Consider the following 23,707-nt stretch of genomic DNA (forward strand, 5'->3'; position numbering starts at 1 on the left):
GTTTATATACATGAATTTCAACTGGTCAGAGCTGTGATGTCCAACCTGACTGTGCATTACGAGTTTTGGAAAAATCACTACCAGAGGCACCCCCAGAGATTCTGGATTAAACGGTCTGGTGATGCAGCAGAGTCTTCCTTGGAGGTCCAAGTTAGAATGTAGAATTTGTTTCCTCCGAAAGCTATATTGCAATGATAGGTTTGTGGATATTTTAAGTACAGTTCGCAAAACTACATTATCTTTTAAATAAATCTGTGGGGGCTAGTCTGAAACACCAAATTATTCTTCACAGTTGTTTTTGTAAAACCATGTACCTTTAGTTCCAAATGATGGCATTCATAACCAATTTATTGATAAGTTAGGATCTGCATGAGTCTTTAAGGTCACAATACTAGACTTATTGTGTGTCAAAAGTAAGTCAGGGTCTTGCAAAAAAAGAATCAACAATTTTAGTGAGAAACTACCACAAGGAAATCACAAGCAAACAAAGACACTCAAACAAGGCCAGGAAATAAAGTACAAAACCAACATCTGTGCACATTTTAACTTTTGGAAAGTCCATAGGGAATGTTTTGAATTATGACTTCTTGTGTTGTCTGAACAGTAAATTGGATTAAAAGAAAGCGGATCATTCAGAAAGAAATACGACATAGAAATAATGGTGTAAATATGCTGGAGAGTAAGAAACCAGACAATAAAATCATTTTAAAATGGCAAATCACACAAAAGAATAGAAGACACCTTGTTGTCAATACTCAAAGGTGACTGAGGAGGTTAGGTATGTGCTTCCCAAATTATTTTAAAGCTGGATCCCCAGTAAACCCAACATGACAGCAGGACAAGCTGGGACCCAGAGGAGCATAGTAATGGAATCAAGTCTGCATTCCACCAGGTGAACTGTCTTCACCAGTATTCCCATTCACACAAGCCGTGAAACGGTCAAACGCACACACACACACACACACACACACACACACACACACACACACTTCCCAAGATACCCTGCAGGGCCCAAAAGTAGGACTTAACTTGTGTTTTCTCAGTGCAAATCATGGCAGTTGCATGGATGTTAAAGAGAGATTTGGACTCAACAGAAACAAAAACTTGCTCAAAGGCTGTCAGTTCAGTCGCTCAGTCGTGTCCGACTCTTTGCAACCCCATGAATCACAGCACGCTAGGCCTCCCTGTCCATCACCAACTCCCGGAGTTCACCCAAACTCATGTCCATCGACCCGGTGATGCCATCCAGCCATCTCATCCTCTGTCGTCCCCTTCTCCTCCTGCCCCCAATCCCTCCCAGTATCAGAGTTTTTTCCAATGAGTCAACTCTTCGCATGAGGTGGCCAAAGTATTGGAGTTTCAGCTTTAGCATCGGTCCTTCCAAAGAACACCCAGGACTGATCTCCTTTACCTTGCCATGCGCTAAAACCTGAAGTTCTGAAGGTTAGAGCATGAACTGAATATTATCTCTAGAAATAAGATGATCGTGTTGAGTGTGGAGTGTGTCCATACAATCTCCAATGATCCTCCCAAATCTGTTCGGATGTTTCTATAATTCAACCCTCTCTCTTCTCCAGAGACAGCAAATCACTTCTAATTTCATTTTATATTCGTTTATTATTTTTTTTATGACAAAGGGGAATTGAGAAATTCTTCACAATGAACCAAAGTGTCCCTGCATAAACATTGTGAAACAGGGTTGTTATTGTTCAGTCACTTAGTCGTGTCTGACTCTCTGTGATCCCATGAACTGCAGCATGCCAGGCTTCCCTGTCCTTCATTATCTCCCTAAGTTTGCTCAAACTCATGTCCATTAAGTCAGTGATGCCATCCAACCATTTCATCCTGTCACCCCCTTCTCTTCTTGCCCTCACTCTTTCCCAGCATCAGGGTCTTTTCCAATGAGTCAGCTCTTAGAATCAGGTGGCCTAAGTATTGGAGCTTCAAATTCAGCACCAGTCCTTCCAATGAATATTCAGGGTTGATTTCCTTCAAGAAACAGGGTTAGCAGCTAGCTTTATTATAGGACAGATTTAGAGGTTCATTCCAAGAACTTTGGACTTCCCAAGTGGCTCAGTGGTACAGAATCTGCCTGCCAATGCAGGAGACACAGGTAGAATCCCTATTTCAGGAAGATTCCATGGAGGAGGGAATGCAACCCACTCCAGTATTCCTGCCTGGAAAATCCCATGGACAGAGGAAACTGGCTGGCCTACAATCCATGGGATTGCAAAGAGTTGGACACAAAAGCGCACTCTCGCACCAAGAACTTTAAAGGGACAAATAATAAAGCCAGTCTTTGTTCTCTCATCTTTGCCCAAATGTGTGACCTCTGGAGCCAAAAGTACACCCTGATCTTTAAGTTTACTTTCAGACAGCAATGAAGGAATGAGTTTATCCCTCAGTTAGATGCTAAAGGTGGAGCTGGTAAAAAAAAAAAAAAAGTAAAACAAGATGCAGAGAAGCTGATACAGACCATTGTAGAAGAGACTCATAAACGGGAGCTGGAAAGAACCCAGAGGAAAATGTCTTAAATGCATGTCCTGCGTGTAGTGCATTGGTATCAGCAGTCCAGCGTTGTGACTGGAACAGTCACGATCAGGACCATAAAGGAGGTCCCCTTGCAGCCTGGGCTCTGCACAGACCGCTGTCCTGAATTGAGGCCTGTGTCACCCACCTCCTTGCAGTGACCTTCCGCATGCCGCCGGGCCGAAAGGAACTGCAGAAGTTCAGGGCAAGGCTGACTTCGAGCCCAGAGCTGCAGTGATCGCTCCTTGACAAGCTGAACTGGGTCACCCAAAAGAGCGTGGCACGAAAACCTTTAGAGTTCAGCGGGCCAAGGGCTGCGTTAGCAGGCCGTGTCCTTTCCGGGCACACAAAAGCCTTTTTTTTTTTTTTTTTTTTCCTGCTCTGCTTTTACAAGATACTCTGAACGCCAAGCTATTGCCAATGGGTAGGGCCGGGGAGGGGAAAGAGGGTGGATGCAGCAGGTCGTCCACATTCGGCTGCCAATTTGTTCAATAGGAGAGCCCCTCTCCACGGTGCCTCAGCCCCGAGATGGCGAGCAGGGAGTGGAGCCGCAGGGACGCACAGGGTCGCGTTGGGCCAGCAGGCTGGAGGGGAACCCAGGTAGCAGCTCCGCGCGAGCCGTTTCTGCTCCCCCAGGGCGCGTCCCGGGTCCGCGCGCGCCCCTAGCGCCGGAGCCGCGGGTGGGCGGGGCGACGGGGGCGGAGCCGCGGGGCCGGGCGCGCGGTGGTCGCTGTGCGGCCGCCAAGTGGGGAGTGCGAGAGCGAGCGCCGCGGCAGCGGGCGGCATGGCGAGCACGGCGTCGGAGATCATTGCCTTCATGGTCTCCATCTCCGGCTGGGTGCTGGTGTCCTCCACGCTGCCCACCGACTACTGGAAGGTGTCCACCATCGACGGCACGGTCATCACCACCGCTACCTATTGGGCCAACCTGTGGAAGACGTGCGTCACGGACTCCACGGGCGTCTCCAACTGCAAGGACTTTCCTTCCATGCTGGCGCTGGACGGTCTGCATCCCCTACCCCCCCAGGCCCCGACCCTCGCTCTCTCCCCTCCTCCGCCCGTGGCTGGGCTCCCGCTGAGCTGAGCCTCAAGACCCCCGGCGGGACCCTCCACCCTCTCCGCCGCCCGCCCAGGACTCCTTCCCAAGCCCGGCCGCTCTTTCCCTCTCGGTCCCTGGAGGAGCCGGGGAAGAGTCCCCGGAGCCCGTGGCCCGCCTTCCCCGGACGTCTGTCCCGAGGGGGCGCCTGTCTGAGCCCGGATCCCCGAGGCGGGAGAAAGGGGACGCGCAGAACCGACCTGGGTGGGGTGGGTTCCTCTGAGGCGACTGGGATGGAGGGAAGCAGGTCTGCTGTCCTAGGAGTTGAGGACTGAGTTATGGGACCCCCCACTATCTTGAGAACTGTTGGGGCAGAGAGTCACGGAGAGGGGGCTTGCCCTCTCCAGCCAGCACTCCCCAGAAGGGCTGGATTCTGATTTAAACGGACTCGTCAAAGCGAAATCTGCTTGTTCTGAACTCCTTGTAGCCATTTCATTCGTGGTTTTAAGTGGGCTGGGGGAAAGGAAACATATTGCAGGGGCACCCCTCCTCCAAACACACACACACACAAAACCACTGCTGCTGCTAAGTCGCTTCAGTCGTGTCCAACTGTGCGACCCCATAGATGGCAGTCCACCAGGCTCCCCCTTCCCTGGGATTCTCCAGGCAAGAACACTGGAGTGGGTTGCCATTTCTTTCTCCAATAAACCGCTAGGTATCTACAAATGAATCTGCTGGGCTTTAACTCTTGCTGTAAGTTTTAGGGAAATAAATAGTTCTTGCTTGTGCTGCAGAGAGTAGCTGAATCCTGGCCACCCAGAATCTTGTGCGGGGAAACTGACAAGTTCTCTGTGGCTCTCCTAAGTCCACATCTGCTGCCGGTTGTTCATGAGACTGTTTTCTAGGTTGTTCTTGTTAGCTGGGCTGTATAAGGTATTGTATTAGAGCAACAGGTGTTCACAAAGAAAACTGGCTATTTTTAGTTTCAAGAGGAATGGTACCTGTCCACACAGTGACACTGATTGCTCAAGTTCTAGGCTCCTTTCTCCCAGGATTTCACAGCACTTCGTTCCTGGCAGAAACTTTAAGACAGTCATTTACATGAGTTCTCGATTTGAGGTGTTTTCTTTTTCTTTTATTACAGCACAGCAAGTTTTTGTTTGTGTAGCTGAGTAAATAACAGACAAAATTTAATTCCCCTGAGATGGTGCTTGCCACGAAAAGCAAACTCTTGCTCAATGGAGGTATTTGGTGGAAACCCCGCGGAAAGGAATAGGTATCTGGTTTTAGATGGGTGACACCTGGGTCTGCCATCCTGGTGTGTAAAATAAGTAGCTGGGATGCCATTGATGGTCTGGAATGACTGTTGAATTTCCTGTGCCCTGCAGAGCACACATCCAGATAGATGTTTGAACAGGCAGGCTCCTTTCTGTGGTTTCCATTTAGGAATATGGATTGACAGTTGTTCTAAACACGTTCGTTCTTCTCTTTTAACTCTCTTGTCACTGAGAGGCTGCCAGGCAGGTGCACTTCCTTCTATGGGACAGTTGGGGGACAGAGGCCGCAATCGAGAAATAAATACTTCATGAAAATGATTGGGTGTAGAATAGTGAAGCCCTCACCCCATGTGTCTGAGGTGAGAATAGACATCATGGTCAAGATCTGGGGGCATGGGAACTTCGCTGGTGGTCCGTGAGCTAAGACTCTGAGCTCCCGATGCAGGGTGCCCGGGTTTGATCTCTGGTCAGGGAACTAGAACCCCCCTGTTGCAACTAAGACCTAGGGCAGCCAAATAAGGGATTCCCACGTGACTCAGTGGTAAAGAATCTGCTTGCCAATGCAGGACAAGCAAGAGACATGGGTTAAATCCATGGGTCGGGAAGATCCCCTGGAGGAGGAAATGGCAACCCACTCCAGTATTCTTGCTGGTAAAAATCCCCCGTACAGAGGAGCTTGGCAGGCTACAGTCCCTGAGGTCGCAAAGAGTCGGACATGACTGAGCCACTGAACACACATACAGGCACATATACAAATAAATAAATAAATATTTTTTTAGAAAGATTTGGGGGCCAGAGGAGTAGTGAGGAGGAAGAAGAGCATAGCTTTCAGCCATCCAGCTCTAAAGAAGAGGCATGACATTTGTATACAACTCAGCTCACAAAATGGCCTTCCACGTGTGCTCTTGTGTCTAGAAAATGACTTTACAAAACATAAATGACTTCACCGCTTGTTCTGCCTTGTTTTCAAGTTAATAACATAGCTTTCCAAGTCGGTACCTATGGAAATAACTCTTTAACGACTGCATGAGTACTGTTAAATAAACTGGTTTATTCACTGACTTAGCCACTGTTGGACGTTGGGTAAAGCCTTCCTAGGTTTTCACTGTCTTTAGTGCTTTATTGAAAACCTTTCTGTTTGCTTCTTGGTGCATATGTATGTTTCTGTAGTGTAAATACTGAGAAATAGTATTGTCAGAGCAGTCGAATATTCATTTTATTAGTCAGTTTATACTGCCACATTAATTCCACCTAGCATATGAGAATACCTGTTTCTCTCCACATTCTCACCACTAAGTTTCTCATCCAGTTTAATGGGCAGCAACCTATCATGTTATGCTTTTAGTTGGCATTTCCCTGATTACCGTGATTTTGACCATCTTATCATGTACTTAAAGACCACTTTTTTTCCTTTTATGAGTCGCTTGTCTGTATCTTATGCCTGTGGTTCGGTTGTTTCCTCTTGGTTTAAATGATTAGTTTTTGGTTTTTTTTTTTAGATTCTAGATATCAGTCTTTGATTTGTTAGATATGTTTCAGTCTCAGCCCATTGCTTGTCTTTTAAATGTGGGTGTCTTTTCTCATACAAAACATTGAAATATATCCTATAATCCCGTGTATCCATCTCATGGTGCTGGTTCAGCTTCTTGTGGCTTAAGAGGGCATCACCTATCCCAAAGTAATCATTTACTTTTCATTATCTCCCAGAATAATATTTGAAGGGGGGAGTTCAACCACACAGCTACATTTTTCCCTGTAGAGATGTCAGTTCCCACCACTTACAAGTGGAACTTCCTGGAGCAAGCCCCTTTGCTTGTTGACGCTCTGCAGTATATTTTCGGGGTAGCTACATGTGCTGGATGCTGGCCCTCAGTCAGGTCCTGCCCACAGCATGGTGTACTTGGACTTCTTGATATTGCATTTGAAGTGGAGGGAGAAAGCTGCATTAGCAGGGGGTGTGGTGGCCCCAGCCCTGAGTAAGCCAATCCTCCCCTTAACCTAAACAGAAAAATCCAAGAGACAGAGAAGGCTTAGAGTTCTCCCTGTCTCATCTTAGGTGGAAGAACGTGTCTCTTGGACACAGAGGATGGGGTCATTATTCTGAATTTCCTGTATGAGGTCAAAGCTCTGATTCCTCATTGTCAAGAGGTATTATTGTTATCCCAGTTTTCCCTATAAGGAAAAAGCTAAATGTACAGATTGAATGTAATGCCATGTTAAGATTCCAACTCTAATGTCTGCCGAGAATCAATCTTAGTGTTAGAGACAGGAAGCTTTGATGTGTTTCTTACTACTCTCTAGACACTTAGTTCATATTATTCCCCCTGTGAAGTAAGTGCTGTTCTCCCTGGGTTTTACAGATGCAAAAACAGTCTTGGAGAGATTAGGGAATGTAGTCAAGGATACACAGCAGGTAAAGAGAGGAACCGGAGCTGAAATTCAGAGTTCGTATTTGCCCCTCATACCATCCTTCTCGCAAAGGATCTGCTAAAAGCACACGAAGCTACTAGCGGAAGAAAAGCAGGTTCTTTTTTTTTTTCCCTTTTCTTCCTGCAATCAACAACTAGCAAGAGTGCTGCTAGGAGATTGTCTCCACCAAGTGGGTATTTTTATTTCTGCTAGTTGGAAATGGAAAATAAGGTGCGTGTGGAAAACATTTAACTTTTAAGGGACACCTTGAAGGTTTCCTCCAATGGAATTCATTAAAGTCATGGTATTTTACTAATTGAAAAGCTCACGGTTGAACGAGCTGGTGATTTCTGTTTATTGCTAACCCATATTCCTTTCAAAGCACCACTTGAACTACAGGTGGGAAGCATTTTAAGCTAGGCTTTAGGGGTTTTTTTTTTCAGTTTATGCCATCTATTTTTGTTAGTGGGAATGTTTGTCATTTTTTCCAAGGAAGTTAACTATAAATTATACTTCAGAGAACTTCTGAGCAAATATGTTCATGCCTCAGCACTTTAATGTGTTAATTAGCTATTAACGGTGTCAGTAAATTAGACCTGTCAAAAATAATAGCCTCCTTGACTAGGTTTTTACCACCACTTCACTTGAGGGTGTTACTTATAAATTTTGACCTCCAGAACTGTTAAAAGGCAAGGTTGTAGAAGTCTGCTTTGCAAAAGATAAACTCTGAAAGAATTTGTGGGAAGTCACCCAAGGCTTGAGTCTGTGGTTGTTTTAAAAACCGGTAGCTGCTAATTTACAGACCTCAAGCCTACCAACAATTGGCTTCCATTTGAGGCTGGCAGTGGAGTTTATCCCAGGAACTCCAGACCCTGCAGTGCCTTCTTTTGTGCGTGTGCTGTGTCTGCTTAATCACTCAGTCATGTCCGACTCTGCGACCTCATGGCTCTACTGTCCATGGGATTTTTCAAGCAAGAATACTGGAGTGAATTACCATGCCCATCTCCAGGGGATCTTCCCCACCCAGGGATCGAACCCCCATCTCCAACATTGTGGGTGGATTCTTTACCGTCTGAGCCACCAGGGAAACCCATTATGCATGTAATGAGTTAGCAACTTATTGCTACTGTTCTCATGGTAGGCAGAGTTACCTTTCCCTCCACATCAGCATTCTGGTTGGTTCTGATGAAGGACTGACATCATCAGAACCTGCTCTCTCTCTGTCTCTCCTCTTGTGCCAAGAGGGCAGAGCCAGTCCTTCTGCAGGTATCAGAGCTGAGACAGGAGAACCGAGTGAGAAACTCAGAAAAAAAATAGTATAAGTAATAGTTAAAGTTTAAAGCCTACTCTTATTTTCCCCAGTCATATTAAGGGTTGAATGCACCAGCCTGGGATTCTGACCACTGTGTACCATCTGGGAAAATGCATTCCACATTCTAAGTGATCAGATTGTAGACTTAACCATTTGCATGGCTTGTGTGTTTTCTGTACATAAAGTCTGAGATTACTAAGGTAAATGCAAATTATGGTGGATGATAAGGTTTTCTAGAATAGTTTTTTTTTTTTTTTTTAATAACATTATAATAGAGGTTATGGGCTTCCCAGGTGGCACTAGTGGTAAAGAATCAGCTTGGCAGTACAGGAGATGCAAGAGACATGGGTTCAGTCCCTGGGTCGGGAAGATCCTCTGGAGAAGGGAATGGCAACGCATTCCAGTATCCTTGCCTGGAGAATCCCATGGACAGAGGAGCCTGGTGGGCTGCAGTCCATGGGGTCACAAAGAGCTGGACACGACAGAGCGACTATTAGTACTACTAAGTCACACATGCACTTTCTAGTCTGTTTAGGATTGCAGTAAGAATCAGCTAAAACATCTCAAAACCATAGGTTGAAACAAATGTCAAAAAATTATTGAAAACACATTGTCCCAGTAGCTCTGGTGGTAAGTGATGAGCCAGTTGCAGTTTCTCTGGAGGACTCTCTTTAACCTTGCAAGGGGGAGGGAGGTGGGAGGGGGTTCAGGATGGGGAACACATGTACAGCCGTGGCGGATTCATGTCAATGTATGGCAAAACCACTACAATATTGTAAACTAATTAGCCTCCAATTAAAATAAATTTATATCTGAAAAAAAAACCTTGCAAGGAACTAAGGGCTTCCTCCCCCTGTGCTTCTCCTGCTGCCTGGGTTCTGGCTGGGGGTCTTGAGGATTGCAGTTTAAAATGGAGCTGAGTTAGCATTCCGCAGCAAACACACAGATCGCCCTTGCAGCACTACTGTTGCTACCAAAATAAGCCTCCCTTATTCTGTTTTGCTAAAAATAAGTTTCTTTTACTGTTTTTTTTTGTTTTTGACAGCCTGACCATCAGTAAAATTGTTTTCTGTCTGGAAACAGTTCATACTATAAAATGGAAGATCGTTGTCCTTGCTTTCTGCATTTGTGGTGGTGTTCAGTTGCTAAGTCAGGTCCGACTATTTGCAACCCCATGGCTTGCAGCGTGCCAGGCTCCTCTGTCCTCCACTGTCTCCCAGTATTTGCTGAAACTCATGTCCATTGAGTTAGTGATGCCTTCTAACCATCTCATCCTCTGTCGTCTCCTCCTTCTTTTCCTGCCTTTAATCTTTCCCAGCATCAGAATCTTTTCCAATCTTTTCCAACGAGTCAGCTCTTCGCATCAGGTGGCCAAAGCTTCAGTTTCAGCAACAGTCCTTCCAGTGAATATTCAGGACTGATTTTAGGCTTGACTGTGGTTTGCATTTGTAGAGGCCTAAATTTGTTCAATTAATTAGAACATCTTCTGGGTACTCTTCAAAATGGATCCTGGGGTTAGGAATAAAACTTAAAATTTTATTTTTTGACCAAGAAACATGGCCTGGAGGCCACCTTGCAGCATTATTCCCTGAATATATGATTGTTGTAGCCTTAGAATTATTACTTATGTGATTATCATAGCCTTTGCCTGAATACAGTAGGAAATGACTTGGTTTATCTTGGCACTTATGAGTTTTTTCAAATTAAAAAGTTCAATTCCAAATGTAAACCTGATAGATATTATGTTCATTTGTTCAACAAATATTTACTTACATTGGTGTGTCATCACTATTTCAGAATATACCACTGTTTCAGGCTGAAATGTACATAATGACATTTTTAAAATGTATTCATGTATATCCTATTAATTTAAAATTTGTTAATGTCTGGACAAAAGCCAGTCTGAAGTTTACCATCATCCTGGCTAATAAGAAAATGAGTGGTGCAGGAGGAATGTTCAAAGAAACCAACAGAGCAAGCTTTTAGGATACTTGGAAAGTATCCATTTGTATGCAGTTAATTTCATAATTATAAAATATTCTTCTAGGAACTAACCAATGCTTATTTAAACCCAGTGTTATTGTATGTGCCCTGAAAATGTTTTAAAAGGTCATAAAAATACATCTTGATTTAGATTCCTCATGGTTCATGATGATATTTCAGTTGGTCTCATTTATAATCTTTCACCAATATTAGAAGATGTGACTCTTTGGGAGCTCTGCTCATTTATAACGTTTTCAATGTCAAAATAACTAAAACATCTGTTTTAAAGGTCTGATGTGCAAAGGAATAAGAGGGTTGAGAGAGTGGCAGATGAGGTGTCTCAGGGTGAAAGGCAGTGTCATGTGGATTTTGTAGTCAGATCTGGATGGAATTCATTCCAGCCTCTTACTCACTCATCCCTGGCATATCATGTAGCTTTTGTGTGTCTCAGTTTCCTCATCTGTGACTGTGGGAAAGCTCAGAGATGTAGCCTGAGGATCCTGCATGTGCCAGACTGAAAAGTGTGCCATAGGGATTAACTTTCTTTCCATTCTTGCTTGTTTTAACATGTGTTTTAACCATTTTTCAGTCTTTTTTTTTTTTTTTTTCAGAAAACAGAAAGTCATTCAGGAGGACAGTGTAAAATGTGCTTCTCCCTGGACAGCCACATGTTTTATGCTAATGTAAATGCCCTACTCTAATTGCAGGTTACATCCAGGCGTGTAGAGGACTTATGATTGCCGCTGTCAGCCTGGGCTTTTTCGGTTCCATATTCGCCCTGATTGGCATGAAATGTACCAAAGTCGGAGGCTCAGATAAAGCCAAAGCTAAAATTGCGTGTTTGGCTGGGATTGTATTCATACTGTCAGGTAAATAGTAACTTTCTTCCAAACAAGGTGCTTCGGGATGTTAATGAAACACCAGGAGTCATAGTACTTTCCTTCTGATGCTCTTTAGGGCTGTGCTCAATGACTGGGTGTTCCCTGTATGCAAACAAAATCACAACAGAATTCTTTGATCCCCTCTTCGTGGAGCAAAAGTAAGTACTCTTCTTAAGTCTGTATGCTTGTGGCTTACAGGAAATGGATTTAAAATCATCTTCTAAATTAAGGTACCTAAATTTCCTCTATGGCTTATGAAAGTGGGACATACCGATAGAGGCTATTTGATGACTTCCTTTAAGAGCAAACAGTGTATGTGCTACATTGGCAAAAGATGCACTGAATCACTGCGTTAGTGTTACAAATGTCTTGTAACATACTTGTCTGTAAATAGCTCAAGGCTTAGGATTTAGAACGCTAAAGCTCATCTACTATCCATTGTAAAACTGAAGTCAAATAGGGGAAAAGTGAAAGAGAGGTGTAAGACGGGGAGGAAAGAAGGAGAAAGTGTGATAACCGAAAATTAAGAGCTTGCCTTGATTGCTGTCCATCCACAATGATACTTGCCAGATTTTAGGCTATGGGCCAGTTTCCATCGCAGACATTGAGATAAAAACGAGACTGTGGTTCTGAAGATTAGAAATGATTAAATGATAGTGAATAAAGTATTATTTTTCATTTTTAATCAGCCTTTTCCATTTGTTCTGTTGACTATGGCCTTAACAAGTTTTACCTAATAAACCTTTGTAAAGAAACTGTACATGATGCAGGGTCTTTAAAAAAATGCTCGACACCCAGATGTGACCAGTTTGAGCTGCGGGTGAATGCTTTGGCACTTACAGACCAGTTCTCTTGTTGCTGTTGGTTTTTAACTGTGGGCTGTTGCTTTTTATAGTTTCCCTAGGCTTATTTCTTTGCTTTGGAAAAAACCCAAGGAATACCAAATTAGAAATCATAATACATCAAACAGTTTGTCTTCCGTGAGAATATTCCCATAGATTCCTGTAGAAAACTGCTCGTGTGTGCATGTGTACTGCTATCAACCAGGCTGGGGATTTTCTTTCAGTCTTCAGATAAAAGACTATAGAATTTTAAAAGAGTAATTACTAAAATGTCTGATCAGGATCCATTACTTTTTTCTGGTGGATTTTGGAATCTTTAGGAAATGATTTTTCTAGTAGTGTCTCTTGTGTAGTTCATGCATAAATAGTAAATGCTTATATAATGAAATATAATGAAAATAATAGGTAACACATGTTATGCCCCTACCATTGACCAAGCAGAGCATTGCAGACATTATTTTATTTTTATTTTACTCTTACAATAGCTTCTAGTAGAAGAGAAGGAGACAAAAATTAGGAAAACCAATTAGCTGAAAATTGGCTATCAACACAAAGTAAACTGATTCCGTAGGTCTTAAAGTATTTAATTTCTGAAGTGAGATTTTGATTTTGGCATATTCTAGGGGAGAGGACTTCCCAAGCTAGCATTTCCTGGAATTTAGTAATCGGTGCCTCTGATGTAGTTTGTGCATGAACTTGGAGAGGAATATGTTGGAGAATTGCTGCCAAAGGCAGGGCCAGCCCTAGGGGGACTGGGGTGAAGGCACCCCTCCAGGGGTGTTCTGATTATTTCTTTGGTGTCTTCATTGATGTTCATGAGAGTAAGTTCCTTGAGATCAGAAAACACGCTTGGTTAAGTGGAATTCTGATCTGCACAGCTAGTCCTCTTGAGACTAGTAGAAAGGCCTTCTGTTATCTCAGCAGACTGAGGAAGCCTCTGCAGAGATGGAGACAGAAGGTCGGCTCATCCTCCTCTCCCATCTGTATCATGCATTCATCTTCCTAGAGCAGCATGTCTCCCTGCAGTCCTAGGTGGCACAGCTGGGCACAGGGATGTGTGTGTTTAGCAGTGAGGAGCAGGTGTTTGCCACATGCTCTAGTTTACATTTCTGGTGACTTAATTCATGGCCTAATATATGGACTATCTTGGAAAATGTCTTGTGCACTTGAGACGAAAGTTTATGCTGTTTTTGGTTGGTGTTCTCTATATATGTCTGTTAGATCTCATTAATTTATTGTGTTAAGTCCTCTGTTTCCCTATCTTCTGGCTGGTTGGTCTGTTCATTACTGTGAGTGAGATATTGAAATCTCCAACTATTATAATAGAACTGTTTATTCTTTTTTTCCATTCTGCCAGTTTTTGTTTCATAGGTACTTTGTCATTATGTGCATAAATGTTTATGGTTGTTATATCTGTCTCTTGCTGTATTAAATCTTTCATTAATATAAAAAAATAAATTTCTGGTGAGCAAATACCTGCCCTAAGATGCATTGAAAAACAGTTCGGGCCGCAGAACCTGATTTTGTTGCTGTTGTTTTTCTTAAGGTTTCTTTACCATGTAAACTGAATCTTTGTGGATTTCCAAGACTTGCCTTGTTTGCTTACGTTAGACACACAAGGCTAAGCTCATCCACAGAGTTCCCACCACATTCCTACTATGTGCAGGAAACTCAGGAGGTGCTTTATTGATGAGGGAACAAAATGAGTGGCTTCTGATGTATCATTGGGATGAAGATTGTAGCAGTTGCACCGCAAACAGCATCAGGCTTTGTATTCAGTGGCTGATTATTTCCGAAACCCTTTCTTTCCCACAACTTATCTGGGAAGATTTTTCTTCCTGCCTATAATCATTTGATTGCAATTGCAATCTTTAAAGAGTTTCACCTGGCTCTGGTTGTGTTCTGCCATTTCCCCATTTTTCCCCCCTTTTGTTTTGCTTCCTTGCTTTTATTCAAGTTGTGATTATGTTTTATGGCTCTAGGATGGACTCCTGCAAAGCCTTGAAAACTGTTTCTCAATGCTTCCCTTTGGGCTGTTTCAAACCAACTTCCTCCTTTTTATTAAAGCAAAATCTACCAAATTAAAACAAAATCTATCCTCCTGAAAGCTCATGGTCATAAGCACCCCTTAGTATGAGTCACCCTATCATTTTGTTGAAATATACATTATTCTCACCATCCGTTGTCCAAACCAATATCTTCCTGAGTGTCTTGCTTTGTTTTTTTCTTAAATAGACGGTTCCAAAGAATTGATTGGCATAAAGAAACTTCTTTTCAAATCATGCAAAGTTAAGAGTATTAAACCAATTTCCTTAATTGAGAAAACAGAACATCTGATCTTAGATTTATTCTCTTTCAGTCAGTGAGATTTATCATTGACATTTTGGCTCAGATATTCATGGTTTGGGTCTTATCATACTCAAGCCTTTTTAATTTCAGAGTTTTTGAAACCACGCAGTTATTTACCTTTAGCATGCTTCATTCCTGGAATACAGTTAGTTTCTACTTTAGTATCTAAGTTTTACTAAGGTAAAATCTTTTCACTGTTGTGGTTATTTAGTAGTTTAGAAATAACAGCTGTCTGCTTCCTGGTAAATTCTCTCATTCCTGTTATCTATCAAGGTAAATGCACAGCAGACAATTCAAGAAGTATGTTTCTAGATTAGACACATTTTCCCGGGTGAACTTGAAAGGACAGTCAATCTCACTAGGTGGCCTTGCCAAGATATTTAACTTCTCTGTCCTTATTATAATTTAATGAATTATAGATGTTTGTTTACTTAAGCGTGTTCCAATCATAAGGTTATTTGGAGAATGAATTAATGCTGGTAAGAGGTTCATAGAGTGTCAGGTAAGGGATTCCATAGCAGTGCCAAGTGTTAAGAACAAACCAGAATTTGACTGTTAAATATTAAGAAGGATTCACTTTGTTCTGTGGTAGAACTGACCACTTGAGATCATCAGAATTGCTCTGATGCCTTTTTCATGCTGGCAGAACTTAATATACTTAGAAATCAAACGTTTGGCAACTGTGTTTTGTTTTCACTGACCAGTATACGAAGCCACGATTTCTTCCAGTTTGCCATGCTTCCTGGTGACTCAGCTTTTACCACCACCACCCCTTTCCCTCTCCTTTTCACATCCCGGCCCACCTCTGTGTATCCTGCAGGAATTGCATTCTGGGTGAGGTGCCCACCAGGGTGCTCCCTTTGCTCCTGGTGCTTCTGTTACAATCCCACTGGGCAGTGGCACTTGCCTGTTGGTCCATCTTCCAAACGAGACCAGGAGTATCTTGAAGCGAAGACCACATCTTGCTGATTTGGGCATCTCTTGTAACTGGTCCACACTCTATGATGTTTACAGCAAGGATGATTAGTAAGCAGTGGTGTATAGCTGTCTGTCTGTCTGCATCTCTCTTAGGGTGGAAAGACTGAGCATGCTTGGGGAGATTTGGTTAAAAGGATAGGGGAGGGGAGACCTCAAGAATGAGGACCCTGGATCCAGGCTGCCTAGGAGAGAACCCCAGCTCTGCCATCTTTAGTGGTGTAGCCTTGAAGAAATTACTTGTGCTTTCTTGTGTCCTGTGTTCCTCATCTATAAAATAGGAAGAATGAGAACTACGAATTTATCATGAGGATTAAATGACATGGTACATTTCAGCTGTGTAGACTGGTGCCTAGAGTAGGCACTCAGTGAACACTATTCTTTTAAATGGGACTGACCCTTAAGCAGAGTCTATTACGTAGCAGTTCATTTATTTTACATTTCCTAAATTTGAGAATTCTCCACAAAGTTTCCATATGCAAGTAGATGCTTATTTAAATTATCCCTTTCTACTCTAGCCATGGTTTGGGAGGTGCCTGCCACTATTTCGTGGCTCTTTGGGAAGCCCTGGGTAGGAAATCTTGTGGTGTCTTGCAGATCACTGAGTAAGCTGTTAACTAACATGAATTGCATAAGGGAGAGGAGAATGCAGCAGCCTTGGGAGATACATGGATTGGTGGGCACTAAACAGCCTGCTTCCAGTACCTGGGACCCCAAAAGAATGCGGGGTATTTGGGGGAAAGGTGTGCTTGTAGATAATGCCTGTAGAATGCGTGTTCACATAAAATCCATCCATGCGGTGATACAGAGCTTGGATTATATAAGTGTTAGTTGCTCAGTCATGTCCAACTCTTTGCGACCCCATGAACTGGGGCTTGCCAGGCTTTTCTGTCCATGGAATTCTCCAGGCAAGAGTAGTGGAGTGGATTGCCATTTCCTCCTCCAAGGATTATATAAGCCTTTGAGTTAAGTTTCTTTTTGATGGTAATGTTTAAAAGATCAGTATACCAATTAAGTTCAATTTTTAAAAGTTAGCATTGATAATATATGGATGTACTTCCTAAACTTGGAACTTTTAAAACATATTTAGTTGTTTTAAGGTAACAGCAATGTTTTGGCTACTACCACCCTTGATTAACATAAGGAGTAGGGCAGTATGTTTGGAAAAAAGTCCATCCTTGAGGTCAAAAGACTTGGCTTCTAGCTCTGCAACCTCTAGCAAGCTCTCTTTTCTCTGGGGATCTTAAAAGGATGAGGTTTTTCTTTTGTTAAACAGTTTTTGTTTTGTTTACGGGAGGAGCGGCAGTTTCTTTTTTCAAGTCCAGCAAGCCCTGATTTTAATTACTACCCTCACCTCTTTTTGTGCTGGGTGAAAAGGCCGCCGGAGGGAATTCTGGAAAAAAATTCCATACCCTAGAGCCACTGAGAAGGCAATGAGCCGGGGAGAGAGGGAAAACTCCCATCTTTCTGAAATGACAAGCCCAAAACATTGCACTGATTGTATCTTTTCATATTGATCCCATCTTTTCCTTAGCTAAGGAGAAAAGGGAGAAAGAGTGATGGCTAAGAGCTCAAGATTGGCTTATGGTATCCTTTGCTATGCAAAAGCTTTTAATTAAGCCCCATTTGTTTATTTTTGTTTTTATTTTATTACTCTGGGGGGTGGGTCAAAAAGGTTGAGATTAACTGATTCACACAACTTTATAAAGCAACTAGGTGTGTTAGTAGCTCAGTCTCTGTGACCTCGTGGACTGTAGCTCAGCAGGCTCTTAAAGCAACTATACTCCAATAAACATTAATTTAAAAAAAAAAAAAGAGCTCGAGGATTGGAATCAGTTATGGGTTTTAAATCCTGGTTCTACTATTTACCTAGCTGAGGTATGGGGAGGCAAATAATTTAAACTCACTCAGGTTCAGTTTTCTCTGATGGTAGGAAGAACTGTCTCTTAGAATTGAAGATCAAATATGATAATACATTCCAAAATACTTAACACAAAAACAAAATCCTGGTACAGTGATCTGACGGTAGCTGCTGTTATGGTGGACTCTTACTTGGACCACAACTATACAGATTTGGGAGAACATGTAATGTTTACTTTGCAAACACATGTTCTTCTGCTTCTGTTGTTAGGCTTCATTGTCCTTTAATTATTTAATGTCTGACCATCGCCTCTAGACTGTAAGGTCCTTGAGAACAGCGCTGTGTTCTCTCATTCACCCCGAAACACATGATTTGAACAATATCTAGCTTGTACTTCTCTGATGGTGTCATCTACCATCAGAGGTAGGTGACAGGGTAGGTGGGATACATGCGCTCCCTGTAGATGGCAGATCAAACGATGACAGGGCTTTGGGTGCAAGAAAGACAGAGATAAGAGGTGTTCCTCAATCTGTTCCATAAGGATTACTGTGCATGTTACTAGGCTAAAATAGGAGGTGAGTATGAAATGCATCAGAATTTAGACCACTGAGTGTGGTTCTAGCCCAGGCTCTCTCGTTAGGAAATGAACAGTAGCCTGGAGTCGTAGCACAGCCAGGTGAATAAGAGTTAACTTCATCTAGTAATTCAAGGTATATTTTAATGCCTTAGATCATTGTGGTTCTTTTTTGGGAAAATTCTGGTCATTAATCTGTGCTTTACTTTCTCTCTATAGAAAGAAAAATGTTCCCTATTGCTTGTTTACTAGATTCACAATTATATACATGAATTCAGGTCATAAGGCTGCTTTTATGAGTCCTTTCCATTGAACAGAATATGTGAGAGATAATCGAAGAACAAGGTTCTGATCTGTAAAACAGAGATCAGTCCTCAGCCTGTCCATCCTGCATTTGTCTGGTGCTAAGCAGACTGGTAGCCTTTCTGAATAATGAAGAAGTTTTGGCGATTGTAACAGCTCAATAAAGAGTGGGAAAGCTGGTCTAGGGCCAGGAAGATGTTAACAGAAGACAGACCTGCAGTAGATCATCTGAAATTTGGATAATCTCCTGAGGCCCTGAAGTCAGCTTTTCAGTGTTACCAAAAGTGAAGAAAGATTTCCAGGCAGAGATGGAGCTTCCCAATGAATGTCAGAGGAGGCATGGCCTGGAACAAACCTGAATGGATGTTACGTGGCTCACCCTCAGTCCTGTCTTTTAATAACACTTCTGTTTTTGCCAGATCATGCACACTGATGGGTGTGAATTCAAGCCACTGTTGAATAAGTCTGCTGTACATGTCTTTCAACAGAAGGAAGAAGAAAAAGTCTCTAAGAGAGAGAACCACGTCCCAGAATCCCTTGCATCCAATTGTTAGAAGCTATTGGTATAGATGTGGAGTCTCTTTAAGACTTTAGCTTTAAAATGGTTCTATTTATTAAATATTTGACTCTGACAGAATTCATAAAAAGCTCAAAAGGAAATGATACTGTCCTTGGAATAGAGTCCATATTTAGTGACTTCAAGAAAATCTAAAAATATGTTTAAAAACAGGACTAAATGAACCAGTTCCATGGCCACGGATTGAACCTGTACCCCCTGCAATGGAAGGTCAGAATCCTAACCACTGGACCTCCAGGGAATTCCCAAACCAGTTTTTAATATAAGCCACACTGGTGACTCTTAAATCCCTTCAGAAAGTTTCAGTTTGCTTAAATGAATATAAAGTCATAGTTCCCAACATCTGAGCTGTGTGGGTAGTTATCTTCTGATTTCTCCCCAGTTGTATGCTCTTTTTAAATGAATTCACAGTGGTGAGCTGATTTGAGTTCTACCAACCTATGCCCTAATGGACCACTATCAATTATTAGAGACTTATTTTTAACCATGGTCCTGGCACTGGCATCCTGTTTTAGAAAGCTAAATGTTTTAAGAAAAATCTCAGACTGTTTTTTCCAGGAGTATTTACACTGAAAGTTAATATACTAACGCATAGTTTCAGGAGAGAAGACAGCCTAAGCTCTAAGGAGAAAAATAAAGAAAAATAGAAAGTATTGTTAAATTGTAATCCTATAATAATGTCCTCCATGTCGAAATGTTCAGTGTGCTCATCCTTTAGTTGTCTTTGCAGTAATAGCATGACAGTGGATGGACTGGATGCCAGCTTACTGTAGAAACTGCAGGTATTTTAAAGAGGTCCATTGACCGGTACCTACGACTTGGCAGGCCCTCTACTCGTTTTATTTGTATAATGTCATCCAAACATTGTACAAGAAGGGCCTATTGTGGGAATCCAGGATATCCTTTGTAGATGTATAACGTGACATTTAATGAAGGTATCTTTTATAAAACTACAGGTTAACACTCTTGATTTGGCCAGTTCTTTTCACCTGTACACTTCACTGTCCAGTCCTCTTTCAAGCTGGTTTCTGTGCACACTGAAGGCTTTTTCCCCATTTACACTGACCTTCTGTTTCTGCCACTGCCTCGGATTGGAACAGTTCGAGAAGTTTCTCGGTTCCCAGAGCCTAATCAGTACTTTAGTGCAGGATGAGGTGCTTATAGCTCTTCCTTTAGCTCTCACCTTGATTCCCCAGGTAAAGCAATGCGAGAGTGAAAAAGAAGGGATCACGAGGCAGTGTGTATCATGTAACAATGGCAACCCACTCTAGTACTCTTGCCTGGAGAATCCCATGGACAGAGGAGCCTGGCTGGCTACAGTCCATGCGGTCACAAAGAGTCAAACACCACTAAAGCGACTTAGCCTGCATGCACACACCAAGTTGTAGTGTGTATTATATAATTCACCTCTTCCCAGTTGCAGATGGAAGCTGTGAAATTAATGTTAAAGTCAGATCTGGAAATGGGCAAGGAGACCACCAGGCCCTTGTCTTGTGTAAAGGCTGCTTCCTGCTCCCACTGGCTGGTGGCCAGAGCCACACTGTCACACCACCACCGCTGCCTGCCCCTGCCCAGATGGGAGTTCAGACATAGTGACACAGCATGCTGATAAGGACGAGACAAAGCTCAGGACAAGCACAGGCCACGCATGCCAGATGCTGTCCACAGTGTGGGGAGGCCTTGATACCTAAGCCAGACCCGGCACCAGGTCCAGGGGAGATAGCCTGACCTTGACCCCAACTTTCCCCTCCTACTCTTGACTCTTCCTTTCGTTCTCAGCCCCTCTGGATTCTGTATGATCAAAACAGACCCTTCCCCCTCTGACTTAACACTGAAAAGCACCATTAGGTAGGGAATGTCATCCATTTATTTCACCTTGTGATAGAGGTCTGTGAGTTAAAAGTCCTAGAATCACTTATTTAAAAAAAAAAACAAACCTGATTCTTCAGGAAAAGGACAGGCAGACATGAGACCACCATAACCCCTAAGATTTTGTTATACTTGTCTCATTCTATATTTGTATCTCCAAAACATACATATATATATCTCCCCTGAACGGATATCCTCCAGTCCTCCACTGTGACTTCCTTTGTTGTTCTCGGTGGTGGTGTTTGTACCTTTGAATGGTGACCTCTCCAGGGCAAGGGCTGTCTTACTTACCTTTGCATCTCTTCTAGTAATCAATGGTGTACTATGGCCTGCCATCAGGGAGAGGCTTCATAGCAGGCTGTCACTAAATGATACTTTTGTATTCATCTCTCCCTGGACTGTAGTGATAAGCACAATGAGGCTGTATCTATCGTGGACACTGTAGAGGAAGAAAAACGATTTTTTCCTCTACTTTCCTAGGTTCTCTGCTGGGAAGAAAGATTAATAAGAGAAAACTGGAGTTTATTTATATGTGCATTGCCCCTACACAAGAGAGTACCTAGTGGCGTGTAATTCAAAGGGTGGCTAGAACTTGGGCTTATATGGCATCTTAACAAAAGAACAGTACATCTGTAGAGAAGTGACAAGACAAAGGAAAAGGACTTTGAGCTTCTAGAGACACGGATTGTGGGAAGGCACGTGAGGAGGGACAATCCTAAAGGAAATCAGTCCTGAATATTCATTGGAAGGACTGATGTTGAAGCTGAAACTCCAATACTTTGGCCACCTGATGTGAAGAACTGACTCATTGGAAAAGACCCTGAGGCTAACAAAGATTGAAGGCAGGAGAAGGGGACAACAGAGGATGAGATGGTTGGATGAAATCACCAACTTGATGGACATGAGTTTGAGCAAGCTGCGGGAGTTGGTGATGGACAGGGAAGCCTAGCATGTTGCAGTCCATGGGGTCACAAAGAGTCAGTCACAATTGAGTGACTCACCTGAATGTGAGGAGGGAACTAATGAAAGATGCAAATTAGTGAAATTTGTTAATGTAGATTGCTTCGGTGCCACTTGTGGGCTAAGCAGGGTGTTCAGTGTGTCTGAGAATTAACTTCTTCCTGGTAGTGAGGGGATAGGGGACAATTTTACACGTTTATGCCCTGCTTTTAGGCAAACAGGGAGAAGGCAGAGAGCTTTCCTGTTTCTTCTCAGTTGCTTTTGGCTCCTTGTGCCAAAGTGGCATAGTTGGGGTGGCATGTTCTGTCACCCTTTGGCACCTTGCACATGACTGCACACAGCAGATGCTTAACCACTTACTGAGTTGAACTAAAATAAAAGCAGAGGCAACTTTCCTTTTTCCAACTAAAGCCTACCTAAATAATTTACCCTGCACAACAAGATAAATAGATGGAAACATCTGGCCTTCAGGCAGAGCCCAGAGGCAATATCCTGGCAGAGCCAGGAGGCCTCACCTTGAGTCCATGGCTTCTGCTTTACCCAAAGGCATGCCGATGCCTTCAGCTTCCTTTCGGGATGTTGGGAAGATACAGTTGAGTGAAGACTGTAAAAACACTTTGAGAAAAGTATAAAGCATTCTTTACAGATACTGTTGCTTCCTGTATAAGCTCCCATAGCAAGTGTATTATGAGCATTTAGTAAGTGTTGACTAGTAGTGTTAAATGCTGTTTACTCCCCAAATCAGTAAGCTTTAACACTTGTGTGGTACTCTTCACAGGTATGAGTTAGGAGCTGCTCTGTTTATTGGATGGGCAGGAGCCTCACTCTGCCTAATTGGTGGTGTCATATTTTGCTTTTCAATATCTGACAACAACAAAGCACCCAGGTATGAAAAGAGACAAAAATGGCCTGTTAAAAAGTAAAATACTATTCTAAATTGTTATATGTGGGATAAATTAAAGGTAGTTCTTATGATTCTTAGAAACTTCAAACACCCAGAATTGGGAAAGGTTAAGAATATATAGTAAATATAACATTTAACATGGTAAATATACTGAATAGAATAGAATATAGATAATTATAATTTAAAAAGCAGAGCTTGTGTTGATATAGGACCGAAACCAACACAATATTGTAAAGCAATTATCCTTCAATTAAAAAAAATTTTTTTTGATGAAGCAACAAAAAAAAGCAGTTTGACATTCTTATGTTCCAAAGCTATCGCTGTAAGTAGAAATCTTGTCTAACTTTAGGGGCATATTCTTCACTTTGACCTTATAATTTTCACATAGGTGGAAATTGCTGATTAAGGTCATCACAGTCTCCAAGATTCCAGGAAGATAAGTTTTATGTAAGTTTTGAAGGAGAATAACTGAACAAACTAAGAATCCATGAGTTTCTTCGGAGATTCTCTTAGTCACACTAGCTGTTCTGAAATGACACTGAACGATTTCTTGGGCTGAGAAGGGAAGAGAGCTAAACATAATCAGGGAAAGACAACTTAGCTGTGACAGAAACTGGGGGATGTGGTTTCTTCCTATTTTTGTTTGTCCTATGTGTAAAAGACCATCTGCCAAACTTTTGCCTTTCAGAATGGGATACACGTACAATGGGGCCACATCTGTCATGTCTTCTCGGACAAAGTATCACGGCAGAGAAGGAGATCTTAAAACCCCAAACCCTTCAAAACAGTTTGACAAAAACGCATACGTCTAAAAAGAGAGCTGCCTTCAAGCTGTGTTGAGTTTGTTCTAAACGTGAACTGTTCACAAAATGATGCCATCAAGGCCCTCCTATAATTAACCCTCAAACTATTTTTAAAATATGAATTTGAAGAATTTGTTGATTCTTGGATGTAAATGTTCTTCTATAGTTACATACTAATCACTTCCTGTTGTGGCTTTCTATTAAAAAAAAATAAACAGGCTATTTACAAGATTTGTATATATCTTATACATCTGTGTTTAATA

The 23,707-nt window shown here is 42.4% G+C and overlaps 1 protein-coding gene across 2 annotated transcripts; it reads left to right on the plus strand.

Moving 5' to 3' along the window:
* The first annotated feature begins 2,966 nt into the window (after positions 1–2,966).
* On the plus strand, positions 2,967–23,675 carry CLDN10 (claudin 10). 2 transcript variants are annotated; one of them, XM_019971641.2, is made up of 5 exons: positions 2,967–3,129; positions 11,254–11,415; positions 11,504–11,585; positions 22,516–22,623; positions 23,330–23,675. In XM_019971641.2, the coding sequence occupies exons 1-5, from the start codon at positions 2,982–2,984 to the stop codon at positions 23,451–23,453; spliced, it is 624 nt and encodes a 207-aa protein (XP_019827200.1). In that variant the 5' UTR covers positions 2,967–2,981; the 3' UTR covers positions 23,454–23,675. The 2 variants fall into 2 exon arrangements, with proteins under 2 accessions (XP_019827200.1, XP_019827198.1); XM_019971639.2 differs by lacking the exon at positions 2,967–3,129 and adding an exon at positions 3,244–3,533.
* Positions 23,676–23,707: the final 32 nt, after the last annotated feature.

Source organism: Bos indicus, chromosome 12, assembly GCF_029378745.1.
Source record: "Bos indicus isolate NIAB-ARS_2022 breed Sahiwal x Tharparkar chromosome 12, NIAB-ARS_B.indTharparkar_mat_pri_1.0, whole genome shotgun sequence".
NCBI lineage: Eukaryota > Metazoa > Chordata > Mammalia > Artiodactyla > Bovidae > Bos > Bos indicus.

What these genes read in the sequence shown, in the direction of transcription:
- CLDN10 (XM_019971639.2), top strand. Translation starts at nt 3,314, where the DNA reads ATGGCGAGCACGGCGTCGGAGATCATTGCCTTCATGGTCTCCATCTCC. An exon ending in CCCCTCTTCGTGGAGCAAAA is followed by an intron (nt 11,586 to 22,515) that starts GTAAGTACTCTT and finishes TACTCTTCACAG; the next exon opens with GTATGAGTTAGGAGCTGCTC. An exon ending in GACAACAACAAAGCACCCAG is followed by an intron (nt 22,624 to 23,329) that starts GTATGAAAAGAG and finishes TTTGCCTTTCAG; the next exon opens with AATGGGATACACGTACAATG.